Source organism: Narcine bancroftii, chromosome 5, assembly GCF_036971445.1.
Source record: "Narcine bancroftii isolate sNarBan1 chromosome 5, sNarBan1.hap1, whole genome shotgun sequence".
NCBI classification, from domain to species: Eukaryota; Metazoa; Chordata; class Chondrichthyes; order Torpediniformes; family Narcinidae; genus Narcine; species Narcine bancroftii.
Window position 1 is genome coordinate 66,591,480 of NC_091473.1, and position 19,562 is coordinate 66,611,041.

The following is a 19,562-nucleotide window of genomic DNA, read 5'->3' on the forward strand; positions in this document are numbered from 1 at the left end:
ATGAAGAATTACTTAAAAAAATGAATTAGGGCTCTATTTCCATCTTAAACAAAGAAGCAACTTCAATCCAAGTCCATCACAGGCTCTGAACACCACCCCCCCCACCCCCACCAAACCCCCATCCATGACTGACATCTATGTGAAGCAAAGCTTCAAGAAAGCAGCCAATATCATAAATGACCCCCATTATGCTGGTCACAACCTTTTCTCCCGGCTACCTTCAGGCAGAACATACAGAAGCCTGAAGTCCAGTACCTCCAGGTGAAAGAACAGTTTTTATCCAACACCTATCAAGCTTATGATCTTTCCCGAGCTATACTCACTTGAACCATAAGTGCATGACTGGAACAACCCTTATTTTCTTGCACTAACTGGAACTGTGAATATTTAAAATCTCTGTTTTGGTCTTTTTTTTTTAAAGTTTTAAACCAGTGGTTTTCAAACTGCCCCCCTAAACTCACATTCCAGCTGAAATATTTTGCTTGAGAAAAACTGTCATTGTCCTATTTCCTTCAGTTATTAAACCATGCACATAACGAGTCAATTAGGCACGATTAAAACAATGGTTTTCAAACCTTTTTCTTCCCACTCACATATCACCTTAAGCAATCCCTTACTAATTACAGAGCACCTATGGCATAGGGATTAATTAAAGTGGTATGTGAGTTTAGGAGGGCAGTTTGAAACTCACTGTTTTAAACTATTACTATTATATTTGGTGCATCTGACTGTGTGGCTGCAGTGAGTGAGAACCGCTGCATCTATCGATTATACTTGTGTAACTGACAATAAATTGAACATCAAACATAATTTCCATGCAAAAAATGGACACAAATGAAAGCACGACAGCATCACATTACATACTTTGTAAAATTAGCAAGATTCTGGATCACTTTGGCGATGAGGGTGAGGGTACGAGAAGTCCGATCATCTGGGTATTCCTGCATCAGGCCAAAGAGGCTGGGTGACATGATGGCAGGGCAGAGGAAGCGAAGGAAGAGTGAGGCACTGATCAGGCGCTCGCTGGTTTCGTGCTTCCCACGGATTAAACATTGCTGCTTCCATGAGGCGAAGACCTCTTTCAGTTCCCGTGGAAATACACTGAAATAAAAATGAAAAATAGTGAACGGGCTGGTGGACAGAGCAGTAATTGGTCTGAATAGAGTTCAGAATCAGAATTTATTGTCGTGAACAAGTCACGAAATTCAGTGTTTTGTGGCAGCAGCATCATGCAAATATTCAAATTATAAACCATCTTGCAACAATAAATAAATAAAAAATATAATCGTGCACGAAAAGTAAGGCAGTGTCTTTGGTTCATTGGTTATTCAGGAATCTGATGGCAGTGGGGAAGAAGCTGTCCTTGTGCTGTTGAGTGCTCGTCTTCAGACTCCTATGATTGCATCAACATGGAGACTCCAGCACAGATCCTCGGAGATGTGACACCCAGGAATTTGAAGTTCTTGACCCTCTCCAATGCTGAGCCCTTAATGAGGACTGGATTGTATTCCCCTGACTTCCTCCTGAAGTCCACAATCATCTCCTTGCCTTTGCTAACGTTGAGCACAAGGTTGTTGGCGTTATATCTCTCAAACAGCTGATCTATCACCCTCCTGTACGCTTCCTCCTTGTCATTTGTGATTCTGCAGACAACTGTGGTGTCATCAGCAAATTTGTAGATAGCATAGGAATTGTGCCTGGCCACACAGACATGGGAGCTAAGCACACATCCTTGGGGTGTGCCTGTGTTGATAATCAGTGAGAAGAAGACGTTGCTTCCAATCGTACTGACTGGTCTTCCGAAAAGAAAGTCAAGGATCCAGTTGCAGAGGCCTGGAGTTTGTAGCTTCTTGACCAGCACTGAGGGAATAATGGTACTGAAGTCAGAGCTGTGGTCTATGAAAAGCAGCCGTATGTATGAATTGGTGTTTTTGAGGAGATCCAGAGCTGAGTTCACTCTCTTCGCTTTTAGATCTCCCAGCATCTCTCTGCCTCAATAATCTCAAAGTGGAGAAGTTTCTTATCTAGATCCTTAATCCTCCTTCAGTTAATTGTGGATTTATTTTGTGTGACATCAAAATTATAGTGTTTTTCTTTTCTCATATTGGGTTTGAGATTTTCCCCTTGTTATTTTCTTCACCTTACAAAGTCTCCATAAAGTAACTAATTTCCACAAAATATTGATGGAAGAAGAGGCATAACAAAGAAAGAAAAATACAAATTCAACAATGATGCAGAAAACAAAAGTTTATACTGGCAAGTGGTAAATTCAGAATTGACATCAGGAAGAGAGACACCAAAACCGTAGATGCTGGAATCTTGAGTGAACAAAGAGAAGCTGCAGGGACTCAGTGCGTCAGGTAACATCAGCAGAGAAAAATGGACAGCATTATTACCATAAGGCCCAGAGATATGCGGGTTTCAAAATAAATGAACAAGGATGGCTGAATGGTTTCATTAATTTTTGGCTCTAATAATCTGGCACACCCAGACTTTAGTGGAATTAACCTGTTGGATGTTATTTCTATTTTCAGTTCAACACCCTTAATTCATTTTATTAGATGCTACATAATATGGTGAGCCGGCACGGCACCACCTACGGCTCCTAGAACGCTTCCACCAGCGTTGTCTCCGCTCCATCCTCAACATCCATTGGAGCGCTTTCATCCCTAGCGTCGAGGTGCTCGAGATGGCAGAGGTCGACAGCATCGAGTCCACGCTGCTGAAGATCCAGCTGCGCTGGATGGGTCACGTCTCCAGAATGGAGGACCATCGCCTTCCCAAGATCGTGTTATATGGCGAGCTCTCCACTGGCCACCGTGACAGAGGTGCACCAAAGAAAAGGTACAAGGACTGCCTAAAGAAATCTCTTGGTGCCTGCCACATTGACCACCGCCAGTGGGCTGATAACGCCTCAAACCGTGCATCTTGGCGCCTCACAGTTTGGCGGGCAGCAACCTCCTTTGAAGAAGACCGCAGAGCCCACCTCACTGACAAAAGGCAAAGGAGGAAAAACCCAACACCCAACCCCAACCAACCAATTTTCCCCTGCAACCGCTGCAACCGTGTCTGCCTGTCCCGCATCGGACTTGTCAGCCACAAACGAACCTGCAGCTGACGTGGACTTTTTACCCCCTCCATAAATCTTCGTCTGCGAAGCCAAAGAAAAGAAGAAACATAATATGGTAACACATTTTCCAGTGAACTGAGCAAGTTGAAAGGAAGTGTGGAAAAAGGGTGTGAAAAGGAATTGGGGCCTCCAGGAGTGCCTAGAGAGTGTGGGAACCAGAGACCTCATGAGTGAACAGGGAATGCAGTAACAGGGCCACAATGAGTAGACAGGGAATGCAGAAACAGGGCCCCAATGAGTGGAAAAAGGACCTGAGAAACTGGACCACTACAAGAGGTAGTGGCGAGCATCATTTGGTAAGTCTCAAACCAAACTGATTTTGGAATAGTTTAACAGCCAATAAATCGATTACCACCTACAGACCAGTTTGTTGGGAGAATCTAGCCTGTTCTTTACCGTGTTCAGTTCTGGTCATCTGATTACTGTAGAGAGGGTGCAGAGGAGATTTATCAGGATTGGAGAACATGTCATGTAAAGCACGGTTGACAGAGCTAGGGCTCTTCTCTTTGAAATGACGAAGGATGATGTAATAGTACAGATCTATCACCAATGTATAGTGTATATAGTTACTGTATCTAGACTGTGCTTACAGCGATTGGCTGAGAGCTAAGCCACGCCTATTGTCTGGGCCTTAAAGGGTTGTGTCCCTAGCCAGGTCGGATCATTCCGGACTGGTCGGCCACCTTTGAAGAGCTCCTGTCTTTTGCTAATAAAAGCCTTGGTTTGGATCAACAAGTCTTTGGTTCTTTCGACGAGCTCTACAGATGAGAGATGGCTTAATGGAGCTATACAAAATTATGAGGGTCTTAGATGGGGTGCACTGCCAACACCTTTTTCCAGGGCAACAATAGCAAATACTAGAGGACATCTGTTTTAGGTAAGTAAAAGAAAGTTTAGGGGAGACATTAGAAATATTTATTTTATATACAGAGAGTGGTGGGTGCCACGAATGCATTGTTGGGGGTGGTCGTGAAGACTAGTTTAATAGGAAGGTTCAGAACACATGGCTGTCCTAAAAATAGAGGGAAGGATTAGGGTTTGTAGAGTAGGTTTACATGGATTGACATAACATCATGGGCTGAAGGGTCTGTTCTACATTCTTTGGAAGAGTCACAATGACTTTTCAGATGTATCTTCGCAAGTGGCCTTCCCAAAGGACTTTCCTTACCAGTAGGAGTTGATGATCTTACAGAAGGCCAATTCACAGCACATCTTGAGATTACTTTGATGTTCTGGCAGTTCACTAGATGAACACTTGCTCTGGTCCACTTCGCAATTTTCATCTGATTCATAAAGTGCCTTAATGAACTCTCCTGAAGCAGGATACAAGAGGGTGATGTTATCAATGAGTGATCAATCATACTGTTCACAGTATGGCTATTCTAAACCATAAGAACAGAGGTACTCAAAGAGGATTAAAGACTTGCCAATGCAATCAATGGCCATCATTTAGCACGATAAAAGAAAAGAACACTAGTAATCTGCAGCAATAAAGTTCCATTTAGTCACTGAACAAATCTGAGAGAAAAACCAGGAAGGTAATTACTTCTGATGAATCCATCATTTATTTCGCAGTTGTAACTGCAGCTATGTTAGGGGGAAATGTAACGTGCTTGAATTTTAAAAGATATTCAATAAGGTGCCATGGAGAAGAGTAGATCTCAAAGGATTGGATATTGAACACCACAATACAGGCCCATGTTTTTGTGCTGACCAATGGAAACATGCTCCTCAACAACCTAACATGAGTAGGCTCATGATATTGGAGGGATTTTTTGCTGTCACAAAAAAAAAACCCAGAATGGTGCACCTTAAACTTCTCATCAAAGAAAAGCACGTGAAAATTTATTTTTGTCAGCAATGCACAGAATTCCTGGTCATCTCTCTCTGCTAGACTTCAGCCAAAGAACAATAGACATAGAATATCACAACTCAGAAGCAGGCCTCTTTGGCCCTTCTAGTGCCAAACCATTTTTTTTGTCTAGTCCCTGTTATCAGTCGATAGCCCTCCATACCCCTCCCATAATGTACTTGTCCAAATTCCTTTTAAATGTAAAAACTGAGCCCACATAAACTACTTCAGCTGGCAGTTTGTTCTACATTTCCACCACTCTCTGTGTGAAGAAGTTCCCCTTCCTCAGAGCACTACCATGTGTATCCTTTCTTGGTTTGTCCTTCCAAAATGCAACACCTCACACCTGTCTGCATTAAATTTCATCAGCCATTTTTCAGTCCATTTTTTCCAGCTGGAAACTTTGAAAACCTTCTTTGGTGTCCACAACACCTCCATCTTAATGCTATCTGCAAACTTGTTGATCCAATTTACCACATTATCATCCAGATCATTGATATAGATGACAAACAAATCCTTGAGGCACACCATTAGCCACAGGCCTCCAATCTGAGAAGCAATGATCCACCACTACTGTATGGCTTCTCTCATCCAGGCATTGTTGAATCCAGTTCACTACTTCACCATGGATACCTAGTGTCTAAATCTTCCTGACTAACCTCCCCTTTTCAGTCCAGAACCTCCACAGGCATCACACATATTTTAACCAAGTATTTTAAAATGGAGTTGTCTTTGGAGCCTTTTTTAAACAACGGAACAACGTGAGCTACCCTCCAATCCTCTGGTACCACACCTGTGGCAAAAGACATTTTAAATATTTCTGCCAGGGCCCATGCAATTTCTACAGGAAATATCTTGTCAGGTCCTAGGGATTTATCCACTCTTCCTGACTAATCTTCCATGCAGGACCTTGTCAAAAGGCTTACTAAAGTCCATGTAGGCAACATCCACAGCCTTTCCTTTGTCAACTTTCCTGGTAATCGCCTCGAAAAACTCTACAAGATTGGTTAAACATGACTGACCACCCACAAAGCCACATTGACTATCCCTAATCAGTCCATGGCTATTCAAATAATTGTATATCAGATCTCTCAGAACACCTTCCAATAATTTACCTACTACTAGGCTCACAGGCCTATAATTTCCAGGGTTACTTTTGGAACTTTTTTTTAAACAACAGAACAACATGAGCTACCCTCCAATCCTCTGACACCATGTCTGTAGCTAAGGTACATTTTAAATATTTCTGCCAGAGCTCCTGCAATTTCTACCCTTGCCTCCTTCAAGGTCCAAGGGAATATCCTGTCAGGACCTGGGGATTTCCTTCTCTTTAATCTGTATGGGTTCCATAACCTCACTGCTTGTTTTCCTTACTTCCCACAGCTCTTTTCCTGAATGAATACTGATTAAAATAACATTGAAGACCTCTTCCATCTCTTTTAGCTCTATACAAAGCTGACCACTGATCTTCAAGGGTATCAATTTTGTCCCTTACTATCCTTTTGCTCTTAATATACCTGTACATTTTCCTTTACATTGTCTGTCAAAGTAACTTCATGTCTTCTTTTAGCCTTCCTGATTTCTTTCTTGAGGTTATTCTTGCATTCTTTTTAATACTCCACAAGTATCTCATTTGCTCCATTTTGCCTATATCTGTTTATACACCTCTCTCCTTCCAAACAAGATCCCCAATATCCCTTGAAAACTCAGGTTCCCTATGCCTGCTATCCTTGCCTTTGAACTTGACAGAAACATACAGATTTCAGATTTATTGTCAGACATCACACATACAATCCTGAGATTGACATCACACATACAATCCTGAGATTCTTTTTCCTGTGGGTGCAGAATTACCATTAATTGGTAGTGCAAAAAATACACAGCATAAACATGTAAACAAATAAAAGAACTGTAAACAGACAACAAATGTAAACAAACTGACTATGCAATACAGATAGAACAAAAATAAAATCAATAAAGTGCACAAGTAAGAATCTTTAAATGAGTCTCTGATTGAGTTTTTCGTTGAGGAGTCTGATGATAGAAGGGCAACAGCTATTCCTGAACCTTGTGGTGCGAGTCTTGTGGCACCTATACCTCTTTCCTGATGGCAGCAGCAAGAACAGAGCGTGTGCTGGGTGGTGAGGATCTTTGATGATTGCTGCTGCTCTTCAACTGCAGTGCTCCCTGTCGATGCGCTCAATAGTGGGTAGTGTTGTCCCTGTGATGTCCTGGGCTGTGTTCACTACCTTTTGGAGGGGTATTGGTGTTTCCATACCAGACTGTGATGTAGCTGGTCAGCACACTTTCCACCACACCTCTGTAGAAATTTGCCAGGGTTTCTAATGTCATATCAAACTTCCACAAACCCTGTACTCTCAAAATTTCATCCTAGACTTACCTTCCACATCCTTGCCCGAAAACAACAATCCTAATCCATGCATTCTAGATCCTTTCTCATTTCCTCAAAATTGGCCTTTCTCCAGTTTAGAATCTCAACCTAAGGCCCAGACCCATCCTTCTCCATAATTAACTTGAAACTAATGGCATTATGGTCACTGGACACAAAATGTTCCACTACACATACATACTCTGTCACCTGCCCTATCTTGTTCCCTAATAGGAGATCGAGTATTGCACTCTTTCTAGTTGGTACCTCTATATATTGATTTAGAAAACTTTCCCAAACACATTTGACAAACTCCAAGCCATCCAGCCCTTTTGCAGTACGGGGGTTCCAGTCAATATACGGAAAGTTAAAATCTCCTACTTTCAAAAACCTTGTATTTCCTGCAGTTGTCTGCTATCTCTCTACAGATTTGCTCCTCCAATTCTTGCTGACCATTGGTTGTGTCTATAATACAACTCCATGAGTGTGGACATACTTTCCCGTTCCTCAGCTCCACTCATATAGCCTTATGGGATGAGCCCTCTGGTCTGTCCTGCCTGAGCACAGCTGTGATATTTTCCCTGAAGAGCAATGCCACACCTCCCCCTTTCATCCCCCCCCCCCCCCCACTTCTAACGCGTCTAAAGCATCGGAATCTTGGAACATTGAGGTACCAGTCCTGCCCTACCTACAACCAAGTTTCACTAATGGCCACAATGTCATAATTCCACATGCCAATCCATGCTCAAAGCTCACCTGCCTTTCCTTGCATTGAAATAGATGCACCTGAGATCATTTCAACCACATTCAAACCATTGACTTCTAATGGTGCATGCAATTTTAACATTATCTTTTCCCTCCTCTACTTCTCTATCTGCTCTAGCATGCTGGTTCTCCTCCTCCTGCAAATAAGAACATAAGATAAATAGGAGCAGGAGTAGGCCATCCGGCCCATTGAGCCTGCTCCGCCATTCAATAAGGTCATGGCTGATCTGATCATTGTCTCAATTCCATCTACCTGCCTTTTCCCCATATCCCTTAATTCCTTTTTTATGTAAAAATCTATCTAAATGAACCTTAAATTTGTTTAATAAAGTGGCTTCAACTGCTTCCCTGGGTAGAGAATTCAAACGATTCACTAGTCTCTGGGAAAAAGTTTTTCCTCATCTCCATCTTAAATCGACTCCCCTGAATCTTGAAGCTGTATCCTCTAGTTCTAGTCTCACCTCGTAGTGAAAACAATTTTTCTGCCTCTATCTTATTTATCCCTTTCATAATTTTATGAAAGATCTCCCCTCTTTCTTCTGAATTCAAGTGAGTATAATCTCAGATGATTTAGTCTCTCCTTGTAGCCCGACCGCCCCTCATCTCTGATCTCAACCTGGTGAACCTCCTCTGGACTGTCTCCAAGGCTAATACATCCCTCCTAAGTATGGAGACCAGAACTGCACACAGCACTCCAGGTGCAGCCTCACCAGTACCTTGTACAGTTGGAGCATGACCTCTCTGCTCTTGAATTCAATTCCTCTAGTGATGAAGGCCAATATTCCATTTGCCTTCTTAATAACCTGTTGTACCAGGAACCCAACTTTTTGCAATTCATGTACAAGCATCCCTTAATTTACCCCAAGTCCTTCTGCATGACAGCATGCTGCAGTTTTTCACCATTTAAATAATAATCTAGTCTTCTATTTTTCCTACTAAAGTAGATGATCTCGCACTTACTAATGTTGTATTCCATCTGCCAAACCTTTGCCCACTCATCTAACTATATCCTCATCAGCCTCTCCACATCCGCTCTACAATTTGCTTTTCCACTCCATTTAGTATCATCTGCAAACTTGGCTCCACTACACTCTGTCCCCTCTTCCATATCATCAATGTAAACGGTGAACAGCTGCAGGCCCAGCACTGACCCCTGCGGGACCCCACTTACCACTGTCTTCCAGTCAGAAAAACACCCATTTATCCCAACTCTCTGCCTTCTGTCATTTAACCAATCCTCAATCCATGCCAATATACTTCCTCCGCCTCCTTTCATCTGTATCTTATTGATAAGTCTCTTGTGTGGCACCTTATCAAATGCCTTCTGGAAATCCAAATATACATCAATCTGTTTCTCTCTATCTACTGCACCCATTATATCCTCAAAGAACTCTAGTAAGTTTGTCAAACAAGATCTGTCCTTTCTGAATCCATGCTGCGACTGACTGATGGAACCCCCTTTGTTCTAAATGTCTTGCTATTTTGTCCTAAATGACAGCTTCAAGCATTTTCCCAACTACAGTTGTTAAGTTAACTGGCCAATTGTTACCCATCTTCTGCCTACATCCCTTTTTAAAAAGTGGCATGACATTTGCTGTCTTCCAATCTGCCGGGACCTGCTCAGAATCCAGAGAATTTTCGTAAATGACTATCAACGCATCGATTATGACTCCTACCATTTCCCTCAGTACCCTGGGATGCATCCCATCAGGCCCAGGGGATTGGTCTGCCTTCAGTCCCATCAGTTTCCTCATCACTATCTCTTTTGTAACAATTATTTCATTGATGCTCTCACCTCCCTTCACATCCCTATCACCAATCTTTGGCATGCTGGACATGTCTTCCACTGTGAAGACTGACACAAAACATTTGTTCAATGCCTCGGCCATTTCCTCATTACTCAATATCAATCTTCCTTTCTCATCTTCCAAGGGACCTATGTTGACTCCAGTCACCCTCTTCCATTTTATATATTTATAAAAAATCTTTCTATCCGTTGTTATATTTTGTGCTAATTTACCTTCGTAATCCTTCTTCCCTTTCCTTATTTCTCATTTAGTTGTCCTTTGTTGCCTTTTAAAGTTTTCCCACAGCTTCACTTTCCTTTATTACCTTAGTTAACCAAAGTTGGCTCTTCCCACTCTTACTACCCTTATTTTCTAGTTTAAACCCACTGGAGCAAGGATATTAGTCCCCTTCCAGTTCAGATGCAAACTATCCTGTTAGAGCTGGTCCCACTTTTCCTGGAAGAGAGCCTAATGATCTAGAAACATGAAGCCCTCTCTCCTTCACCATGTCTTTAGCCATGTGTTAAGCTGCATTAGCCATGTGTTAACCAAGAATCCTTGGACATTTCATCACATGGCACTGACACCAGTGTCAGAACCTGCAGATCCAACAGCCTACTTCCTGTGGTGCAGCAAGTTCATGTGGTGGTTGGGGGATCATGGTGGAGGAGTCTTGAGAAAGATCCGTGTTGTTCATCACATTGGAAATCTCATCAAAATTCAGCACACTGAGAACAAAAGTTCATGTTTATCCTTATCCCATTTCATTGAGAATAGTTATCTTGCATTTCACCTTTCTAACCAGCAATGATATTTTTGTTATTTTATATTACTTTTTTCTCAAAATGAGGAAATAAAGATGCTTTATTTCATACCCATGTGTCCATCCTTTTACATGAAAGTATTAGCAGCAATAACCATGGTACAAAGATTCATTGAATTTTCACCATTTATCTTCCTCCATTTTATCAATCATTTCAATGTTAATTGGAATGTACCTGGCATTTCTCACCCAATGTTCAGGAAATCTTTCAATCGGAAACACTTTTGCTTCATAACCAAAATGGCAATGTGCTACAAGTTTTGGTTGACTTTGAGTAATATTTCTATGCAAACAGTTTCATCAGGCTGTTCTTGTACAATCAGATGACAATAAACTTGACTTGGACTTAGAAATGGAGCTACCTAAAATGAGGAAAATTGATGTTCATGCCTTTAGATTTAAGGCTGTCCAGGAGGAATATGACGTGTTGTTCCCCAAGTTTATGTTGTGACCTCCTCGACATCAGTAAGGCAAAGTTCAGGTTGGCTGACTGCTTCACTACCTCTGTTCTGTTTGTGGGTCTAAGTTTGATCTTTTCACAGTCAACTTTTTCAACTAGATTCATCATTCCTCCATAGTTTCATCTGCCCTCAACCTCATCCATTGTCAGGGTGAGGTCAAATGTAAACATAAAGACAGGAAATGGAGATTTTCCCTATATTTCTTCTCAAAACAAAAGCAGTTTTAAAGCTTGTCTTCCTTCATTTATCGTAGTCTGAGACATTATATTAGCTCCAATCTCTCTTTCTAACGGCACTGCTGAAGAAATGTGGGAACAGTAACTGCCACCATGTTCTGCTGTTCAGTGAGAATGTGGCTCAGTCAAAAGACTTAATTTTTATTTAAGCATCTACCTGTTTTTCCAGATTTCTGATGAAAAGCTTCGTACCAAAATGATGGTTACCTTTTACTTCCTATGAATGCTGTGTGACCTGCTGAGTTTTTCCAACATATTTGTGTGTTTCACTTGACCTCAGCACCAGCAAACTTTCTTTTTAACTCAATTTTGTAGATATGTGTAAATTAACCCCAAATTTGAAATTAACAATCAATCTTGAAAACAATTCTAGCTCGCATTTGCTTCCAAGTGAAGACAGTAGGCTCAACAGTAACTGCAAATCCATGAAAACTTAAAATTTCTCACGGCAAGATTTTTTTCATCTCTGAGTCAGAAAGTGATTGGTTCCCAACTCCACAAAAGCCCCATGGAATATCCCAGGGAACTATATTCAAATGCTGTGAATTATTATTGATATCTGGACAAGGGGCACAAGGTATTTTTTGAAATACACTGCTTGTCATCTCTCGCACATACTTTTGGGTGCTTTCCTCTATCAAAGAGAATCTAATTTGGGGTATTAAGAAGCCACGGCTCTCTAAAATAAAAATATAGAAACAGCATCAGTGAATATCAATTAAACTATTCATCTACATTTACACTTTACCTAAGGCATCGTGTAGGTACTTCTGGCCAACAAGCTTCAAATACTCCTCAATGGCTTTTGTTGCCAAGGTGTTTTCCCTGAAGAGAAGAACATCATGCTCCCCACATCGATCCACCTCAGACATCACCAGGTCTGTGAGAAAATCCTGATTGGAGAAAGAATGAAGAGCCTCAGTATTGAAATGCAGCTGATGTCTGATCATGTGATAAGCAAAATGAAACCTTTCTTGTCACAAGCACTCATATGCAGCTTTGTTCCAACGTGATGAAGAGCATCTTGAGGAAGCACAGAGACTGGAAATGAAGCATACCTCTGCAAACAGAAATGCATGGGCGTGAATCATTCCCTATTATTGACTGTGTGTAGGTCAAGGCATTGAGCTACATGAGGGAGAGGAGAGGTTATCACATTCAATATGAGAATGTGTTGCCCGGATGGAGCACGTTCAGCTTAACTCTTAATGTATTTCCTCAGCAATAGAAGGAGTATAAAGAACAAATATTTCTCAGAAATATGTTTTGTGGACAAACATCAAATATTGGCACTCAGCACTCCACACTGAATGGCATCGAATATTGAAATCCTTGTGTATACAGTAGGACACATAATATCCCACAAAAGTTTGATTGGCAAGAAAAAAAAATGGATTTTTCAGTTTCTATCACAGCTGGAGTTAACATGGATGATGCTGACATCCATTTTAAAACACAATAGAGATCGAGTTACACTACTAGAACTCGCAGAAAAAAAATCAAGTATTCGCAAGGAATCACAATCAACATTAATCTCTCTTCTCTTGGGCTATTGGTGGAATTTGAAGTGGTGGGGCTAATTTTACAGCAGTTTGGATGAGTTACAGAGGCTTATCATGTGGTGCAGTCAAATGGACAAGAATTCAGTTATAATCCTAAGAATATTGAAAATAACACTATCAATCACACTGATGGCTAGACTCATTTTTCTAAATTAAACTGAACATCAAATGTGAACCAAGCAAAATAGATGTTGGTGGGAATTAGAGTCTCAGAAAAACTGACAGCAATACAGTGGTTGGGACATGCTTTGCAAACTGTTCAGTTGCCATAAAGAGGGACCAAGCAGGAAGTTTTAAGTTGGATTGCTAACAATCACAGAATTGTGGAAAGATTGAGCATGGAAATAGGCCCTTTCACCTACCAAGACTACTGATCAGCAGGCACCCATATCATCATTTGTCGTGTATTCTTCTTCTATTCTCTTCAATTCCTTCCAAATTCTACCACCTATTGGAACACTACAGACCATTCACAGTTGTCAATTCACCTATCAACGTGCACATCTTTGGGATGTGGGGGGGGAAATGGAAACCCATGCAGTCACAGGGAGAACATACAAACCACACTCAGACAGCACTCAAGATCAAGAACATGAGTCACTGGAGCTCTGAGGCAGCAGCCGTATCAGATACAACACTGTGCCACTGAATCCTGGCTGCTCTGCACCTCTTTCACCACCCAGCGTAGAACCCAGGCAAGGGCTACTAGAACTGAACTGATGACATTTAATGCAAAATACTGTGGATTTTAGAGTACACTCTGGGAGAATAAAGTGAAACACCACCCAAAATATGGGAAAAATTCTCATTAATTTGATCCCTGCAAGAGAAGGAACATCAATATCACTGTGCTCACCAACAGCCTCAAAGCATTATAAGTGAAAATAGTTCCAGCTATTTGTCCTTTATATAAAGTTTTAGAGCTCCTCATTATTCAGAGAACACAGCATGCTTTGCAGTGTTGAAAAACAGAAAATGGCTAGGGGAGAAAGTGAAGAGACAGAGCATCTGGGTCAACACCACTGCTGCAAGTGTACACGTATTGCATGCACAGCAGAAAAGGTCATGCATGGCAGGAGCTAATGTCCATGTTAAAGCTGCCAGGCACTTGGCTAATTTCAAAAGGAGAAAACTCAGCATGCCAAGCTACAACTGGAGAGCAAAACAAAGTGATAATACAGGTTGACTATTATTACAGAACATAACAGGCCCTTCTGCCCACAATGTTGTCCATAACTCTCTATTTTTCGTACATCCATGTGCAGAAGAGTCTCTTGAATGTCCCATTGTATCAGCCTCCACTACTACCCCTAGAGCAAGGCCTTCCAGGTATCTGTGTAAAAAAACTTGCCTCTGACATCTCCCCTAAACTTTTCTCCACTCACCTTAAACCAATGCCTTCAGGTATTTGATCACCCTGGGAAAAAAGATGCTGATAACTGACTGTTGGATGCTGAGAATAGACTGACTGTTAGTTTCAAATTTTTTCAAATCTCGCACTGAGATGTCGTGTACTTAACGCATCATCAAAACATCATATTACTTACCCGAGTTAGTCCTGGAATGCTAGAACTGCAGGTGTTCCAGGAATTTTACTAGATCCCTTTTACAGAAAAAAGACGGGACTGGAATGACCCCATCCTCATTTCGTCTTGATACTTTTTACACAGTGTCACCTCCCTATATAGGCCCCTCATAATTTTATATACTTCTATTAACTTTCCTCTCATCTTTCGTCACTCCAAACCGAAAAGCCCTAGCTTTGTCAACCTTGTTACATATGACACGTTCTCAAATCCAGGTAACATTCTGTTAAATCTCCTCTGCACCCTCTCTAAATCATCTACATCCTTTCTGTGATGAGGTGAGAACTGAACACAATACTCCAAGTGTGGTTTACAACATTTCCATCATAAAGGCTCAACACTATGTTCAACAATTCTAGACCACATATACTTCCAGTACTTCGGCTTTTATGCAGTAATTATTCAATTTCAGTTATGAATTTTCTTCTCCCAGGTTAACTAAACTCCCATGAACCAGCAAAGGTGAAATGTTATATTCAGTGAAGATTATATAGTTTGTTTAAAAAAACTCAGAAAACTTAGCACAACAAAGCAACATCTAGAGAGGGAAAGAAAAAAAATCTTGTCTGGGCTGATGACCATCAGAACTAGGAAGTTGGATATAAACATGTTTTCAGATCCAGAGCTGGGGAGGGGAAGGCTTTGGTTAAATAAGGTCCAACAACTTTCTCGGGCTCAACATTTAACCCACAACATGAAGACATGCCATGGTTCTGACGTACTTAGTACCTGCAGGATTAAATCTCATCAGTCAGCTTCAGGTGAAGAGCATTACTGCAGGAAAAGGTAGAGGGACTTTAAAGAGCAAGACAGGTCTTCAATGGCAAATTTTAATTTGAAATTTTAATGATACAGCATGGTACAAAGCCGTTCCCCCGTTCTTCCCAATTACACCAAATTAACATACCAATCCTGCATATTTTGGGAGGAAACCGGAGCTCCCAGGGAAAACCATGCAGGTCACAGGGAGAACATGCAAACTCCTTACATACAGCAATTTGAACCCGGGTCACTGGCGCTGCAATAGTGTTGATCTCACCATATCCCATTCTCCTGTTCAAGTACCATCCCCATGATCAGGCAATTTGAATTGAATTGTTCATTGTCACATGCACCAAGCTTTGATTTGAGTGCTGTCCAGGCAAGTCAACTCATATTTGAGAGCAGCAGGTATAGTGTTCCAAAAATAAAGTGGAGGCTGGAGAGAAAAGTAAAGTTAAACAGTGCAGGGGGATTATCATTTAATAAGGGATCCATTCGAGTGTTGCTATCTGAAGGGGTTGCCAACAAAAGTATTGCTAACATTCAAAGTAGCTAAAGCAAACCCAAGAGGTTAACGCAGGCACCCAAGTACAGCAGAACGAGACCATAGACAGACACATCGGCATGGAAATGGGGCAGAGAACTGAAATGGGTCGTCACTGTGTCCTGCAAATTGGAGAAACAACACCTCATATTCTGTCTGGGCACCTTCTAACCAGTTAGCCACCCCCGCCCTGTCTCGAGCTCGGTCTCTCTTTCTTTTTCCCTCTATATGCTTTTCACACTGCCCCTTCATTTTCTCTTTTTTCCTGGAATGCTTGCTGTGTAAAAAGCATCAAGACGGAATGAGGGTGGGGTCATTCCATTTTCTGTAAAAGGGATCTAGTAAAATTCCTGGAACACCTGCAGTTCTAGGGTTTCAGGACCAACTCGGGTAAGTAATATGATGTTTTGATGATGCGTTAAGTGCACGTCATCTCAGCAAGTGATTTGAAAATTTGAAACTAACAGTCAGTCTATTCTCAGCATCCAACAGTCAGTTATCAGCATCCAATGACCATAATGAACGTCAACTGGAGTGATTCTGAGATCTGTGAACTCCTCATCATCTGTGCAGAGAACAAAATAAACTGCCAAATAACAGGCACAGTGAAGGTTGGACCAATATTAGATCGGGTAGCTCAAAAAATGAGAGACAGGGGCTTTGCTCGGGACAAGCCCCAGGTCATTAGCAAGCTGAAATGCCTATGTAAGAAGGTAAACGACCATACTGGGAGGAGTGGCGGCGATTGGACTAGCCATATTTTGAACTGTGCTATGCCATCTGGGGCACAAGCCATTCAGCACATCCAGTTGCACTATGGAGCAACATGAAGGATCCATCATACCCTGAAAATGTTCCAGCAGTAACTTTTTCCTCCAGCACCAGTCCTGATGCTGGGACCCGAGTGGCATGGAAACCGAGCCCAGGTCCTGCGCCTCACAAGCAACCAGGTAAAAACTTATTTCTTCTTGTGATCAACAAATTTTGTCATGTGTTTTGTAAATGTGTCTGCCCATAAAGGGCGGTCTTGCTAATGCAGCTTGTGCTCCATTGCTTTCCTAAGACAGAGACCTACCAAGGCACAGGTGGTGACCCAAAAAATGAGGAGATGTTGCACTTAATGGGCCGTGATGATGTGAAGAGGCAACGTAGTCAGCAGGAGGTGTAGAGGCCCATGAGGAGTGGATGAGGAGACACACAGGAGGCAGAGATGGCAGCACATGAGGCAGACAGACGCACCAGGTCAAAGGAGATGACAGGGTCTGGACTGGTGTGGCAGTAATAAGCAAAATAAACACTGGCAAGACGTTCTTACGATACCTGGTCTCGGTGGCCTCCATGTGGTATTGGCATCACCCTCTTAGGGCTGCCACCAACCTTCCTCTCAGCACCACCACCAATCCCCCTCTCAGCACTGCAATTAATCCCCCACCTCACTCAGCACCGCCACTAACACCCTCAACCCCACTCAGCAGTCATTAACCCCCCCACCCTGCTCAACGCCATCACTACTTGCCCCCCCACCCTGATTAACACCGCCACTAAATGCCCCAACCCCACTCAGCACTGCCATTAACCCCCCCAATCCTGCTCAGCACCTCCACTAACCCCCCCAACCTCACTCAGCGCCGCCACTAACTCTCCCCAACCCCGCTTAGTCCCGCCACTAACTCCTCAATGCTGCCACTAACAACCACTGCCGGCCGTTGTATGGGGGAGCACTCGGGATGTGGCTTGGAGGCCAAGGGGGCAGCAGTTCAAAAAGGTTTGGGAACCACTGGTTTAGGACATTAAACCAGAACACAGGCCTGTGTGGTCTCTGTCTCTCCTCCACATTTTTCTATCCGAAGCAGTGCGAATTGACTCACAAGAAGGAAACATCTCCGTCTACGGCATCTAAGGTTCACGTGCTTTTCTGCCTCAAACTGCTCCCTGCTTCTCTTCAAATGTTCCTCCAATGTATTTCTGATCACACAAATACATTGCTCGGATGGATTCTGTGTTCATCTGCACATCATGAAGTCATGTATGATGCACAGGAAATTAGCCTGTGCTCGAAGAATGTTATACATGTTCATGGCTAGTATCATAAGCACATCAAGATCAACTGCCATTTTGTTTTGTTTTGAAGGATATGTCAGACACGCATGTTATACATCACAGTAGACGTTGCTGCAATGGAGTTACACACCCTGTCCCTTTTGCTCCCGCAATGCAGGCCTGCTGTGTAAAAAGCCACAATGACCCGGAAAATTGCATGATTTGCTCATTTCAGTGTGAACGACCAAACCCAGCATATTGGCAGGTCTTCATTACGGAAATATCCTGGGATTTCTGTGTAAAAAAACCATCTGCCTCTTTTCCTCCAGTTCTGCATTCACACAGCCACCCCCTCCTCTGATCAATTCTCATCTTTGCTCTTCTGTCCTCCTATCCATATCCATATTATCTTTTGTAATGTACTCCTCCCCTTGCTCTTTCTTTCATTCTCCCCAGTTTTTTAATTCACATGCCTGCCTGCACTTTACTTGAACCTTGAAGAAGGGCTCAGCCCTGAAACATTGGTTATATACCTCCTATAGACGCTGCGAGACTTGCTGAGTTCCTCCAGCATTTCTGTGTTTTCACCACAATCACAGTGTCTGCAGACTTCTGTGTTTCGCTGTATTTTGCTTGCCCTGCTGAAGACCCCACATTAATGTTTGGGACAAATCTCTCCAGAGACCAGATACCCACCTTGATTTTAAACACCTGCAAACCATTTTAAAGCAGAAGTCCGAAAATAGCCAAAAACATTTCAGCTGATCAGAAACTGTATCATTTTATATATTTCTCATTCACTCGAGCACTCAGAAGAGTGATTCTCAGGATTGTTAAAGGAAACTTTGGACTTGTGTTCGTGATATCACTCATAAACTTTGGAGATTTGAAAAATCCTTGAAGTAAAAAGAATATTTTTTCATGGGGTCATCACTTTGGAAATATAGGAAATACAGGACCCAATTCTAGCACCACAAAGGTGAAATGATCAGCTAATCTGTTTTTGTGGCATTGAGGGACAAGTATTGGTGGTGGGGGAGGTGGCAATGAAATCTCTGTGCTTCTAAACAATGATATTGTATCTTTTACATCCCCCTGAGGTGATAGGTGGCCTTGGTTCACATTCCACCAGCACAATATATCAAGGTGGAAAGCCAACACCCAAGTCTCAGGGCTCTGATCGAAAAGATGTATGAACCCACCAAACCATCGCTGCAACTCAGAAGCTTCCTCCTGCAGACACTGGTTAATAAATCCTCAGAGAGACCTGAGATAGATGATCGGCTTGAGTTCACACGGTCTATAATTGCCTCATGACAGTTCCCTGACCTAGAGCTAAATTCTGAAACACAGCTGCAACAAGGTTTCCATTGTAACTACTCATTCCATAAAATGACAAACACAGCAGCAATGACATTAATTCTGGTCAAGGTTCTTTATCTTCTGAACTTTGACAGAAATTTTCTCCAGCAATGGTCTTGTCTTTTACCCCCAGTGGAAGAGAAACAGAAGAACTTGAAAACTGAGCAAAAAAGTTTCAAGTTCAACAATAAGTATTCCAAGGTACAAATAAACATCAAACATTACAGCACAGAACAGGCCCTTCAGCCCACAATAATGACCGA

The 19,562-nt window shown here is 42.2% G+C and overlaps 1 protein-coding gene across 11 annotated transcripts in view; it reads right to left on the bottom strand.

Annotated features, from left to right (window-relative positions):
* Positions 1–19,562, bottom strand: part of rasal2 (RAS protein activator like 2) — a 512,219-nt gene that overhangs the window by 50,755 nt on the left and 441,902 nt on the right. For all 11 annotated transcript variants that reach the window (XM_069937683.1, XM_069937680.1, XM_069937678.1 and 8 more), the window contains 3 exons: positions 12,192–12,336; positions 4,299–4,443; positions 865–1,101 (listed from right to left, as the gene is read on the bottom strand). In XM_069937683.1, coding sequence (XP_069793784.1) covers positions 865–1,101; positions 4,299–4,443; positions 12,192–12,336 — 527 coding nt within the window. The remainder of the gene's footprint in view (positions 1–864; positions 1,102–4,298; positions 4,444–12,191; positions 12,337–19,562) is intronic.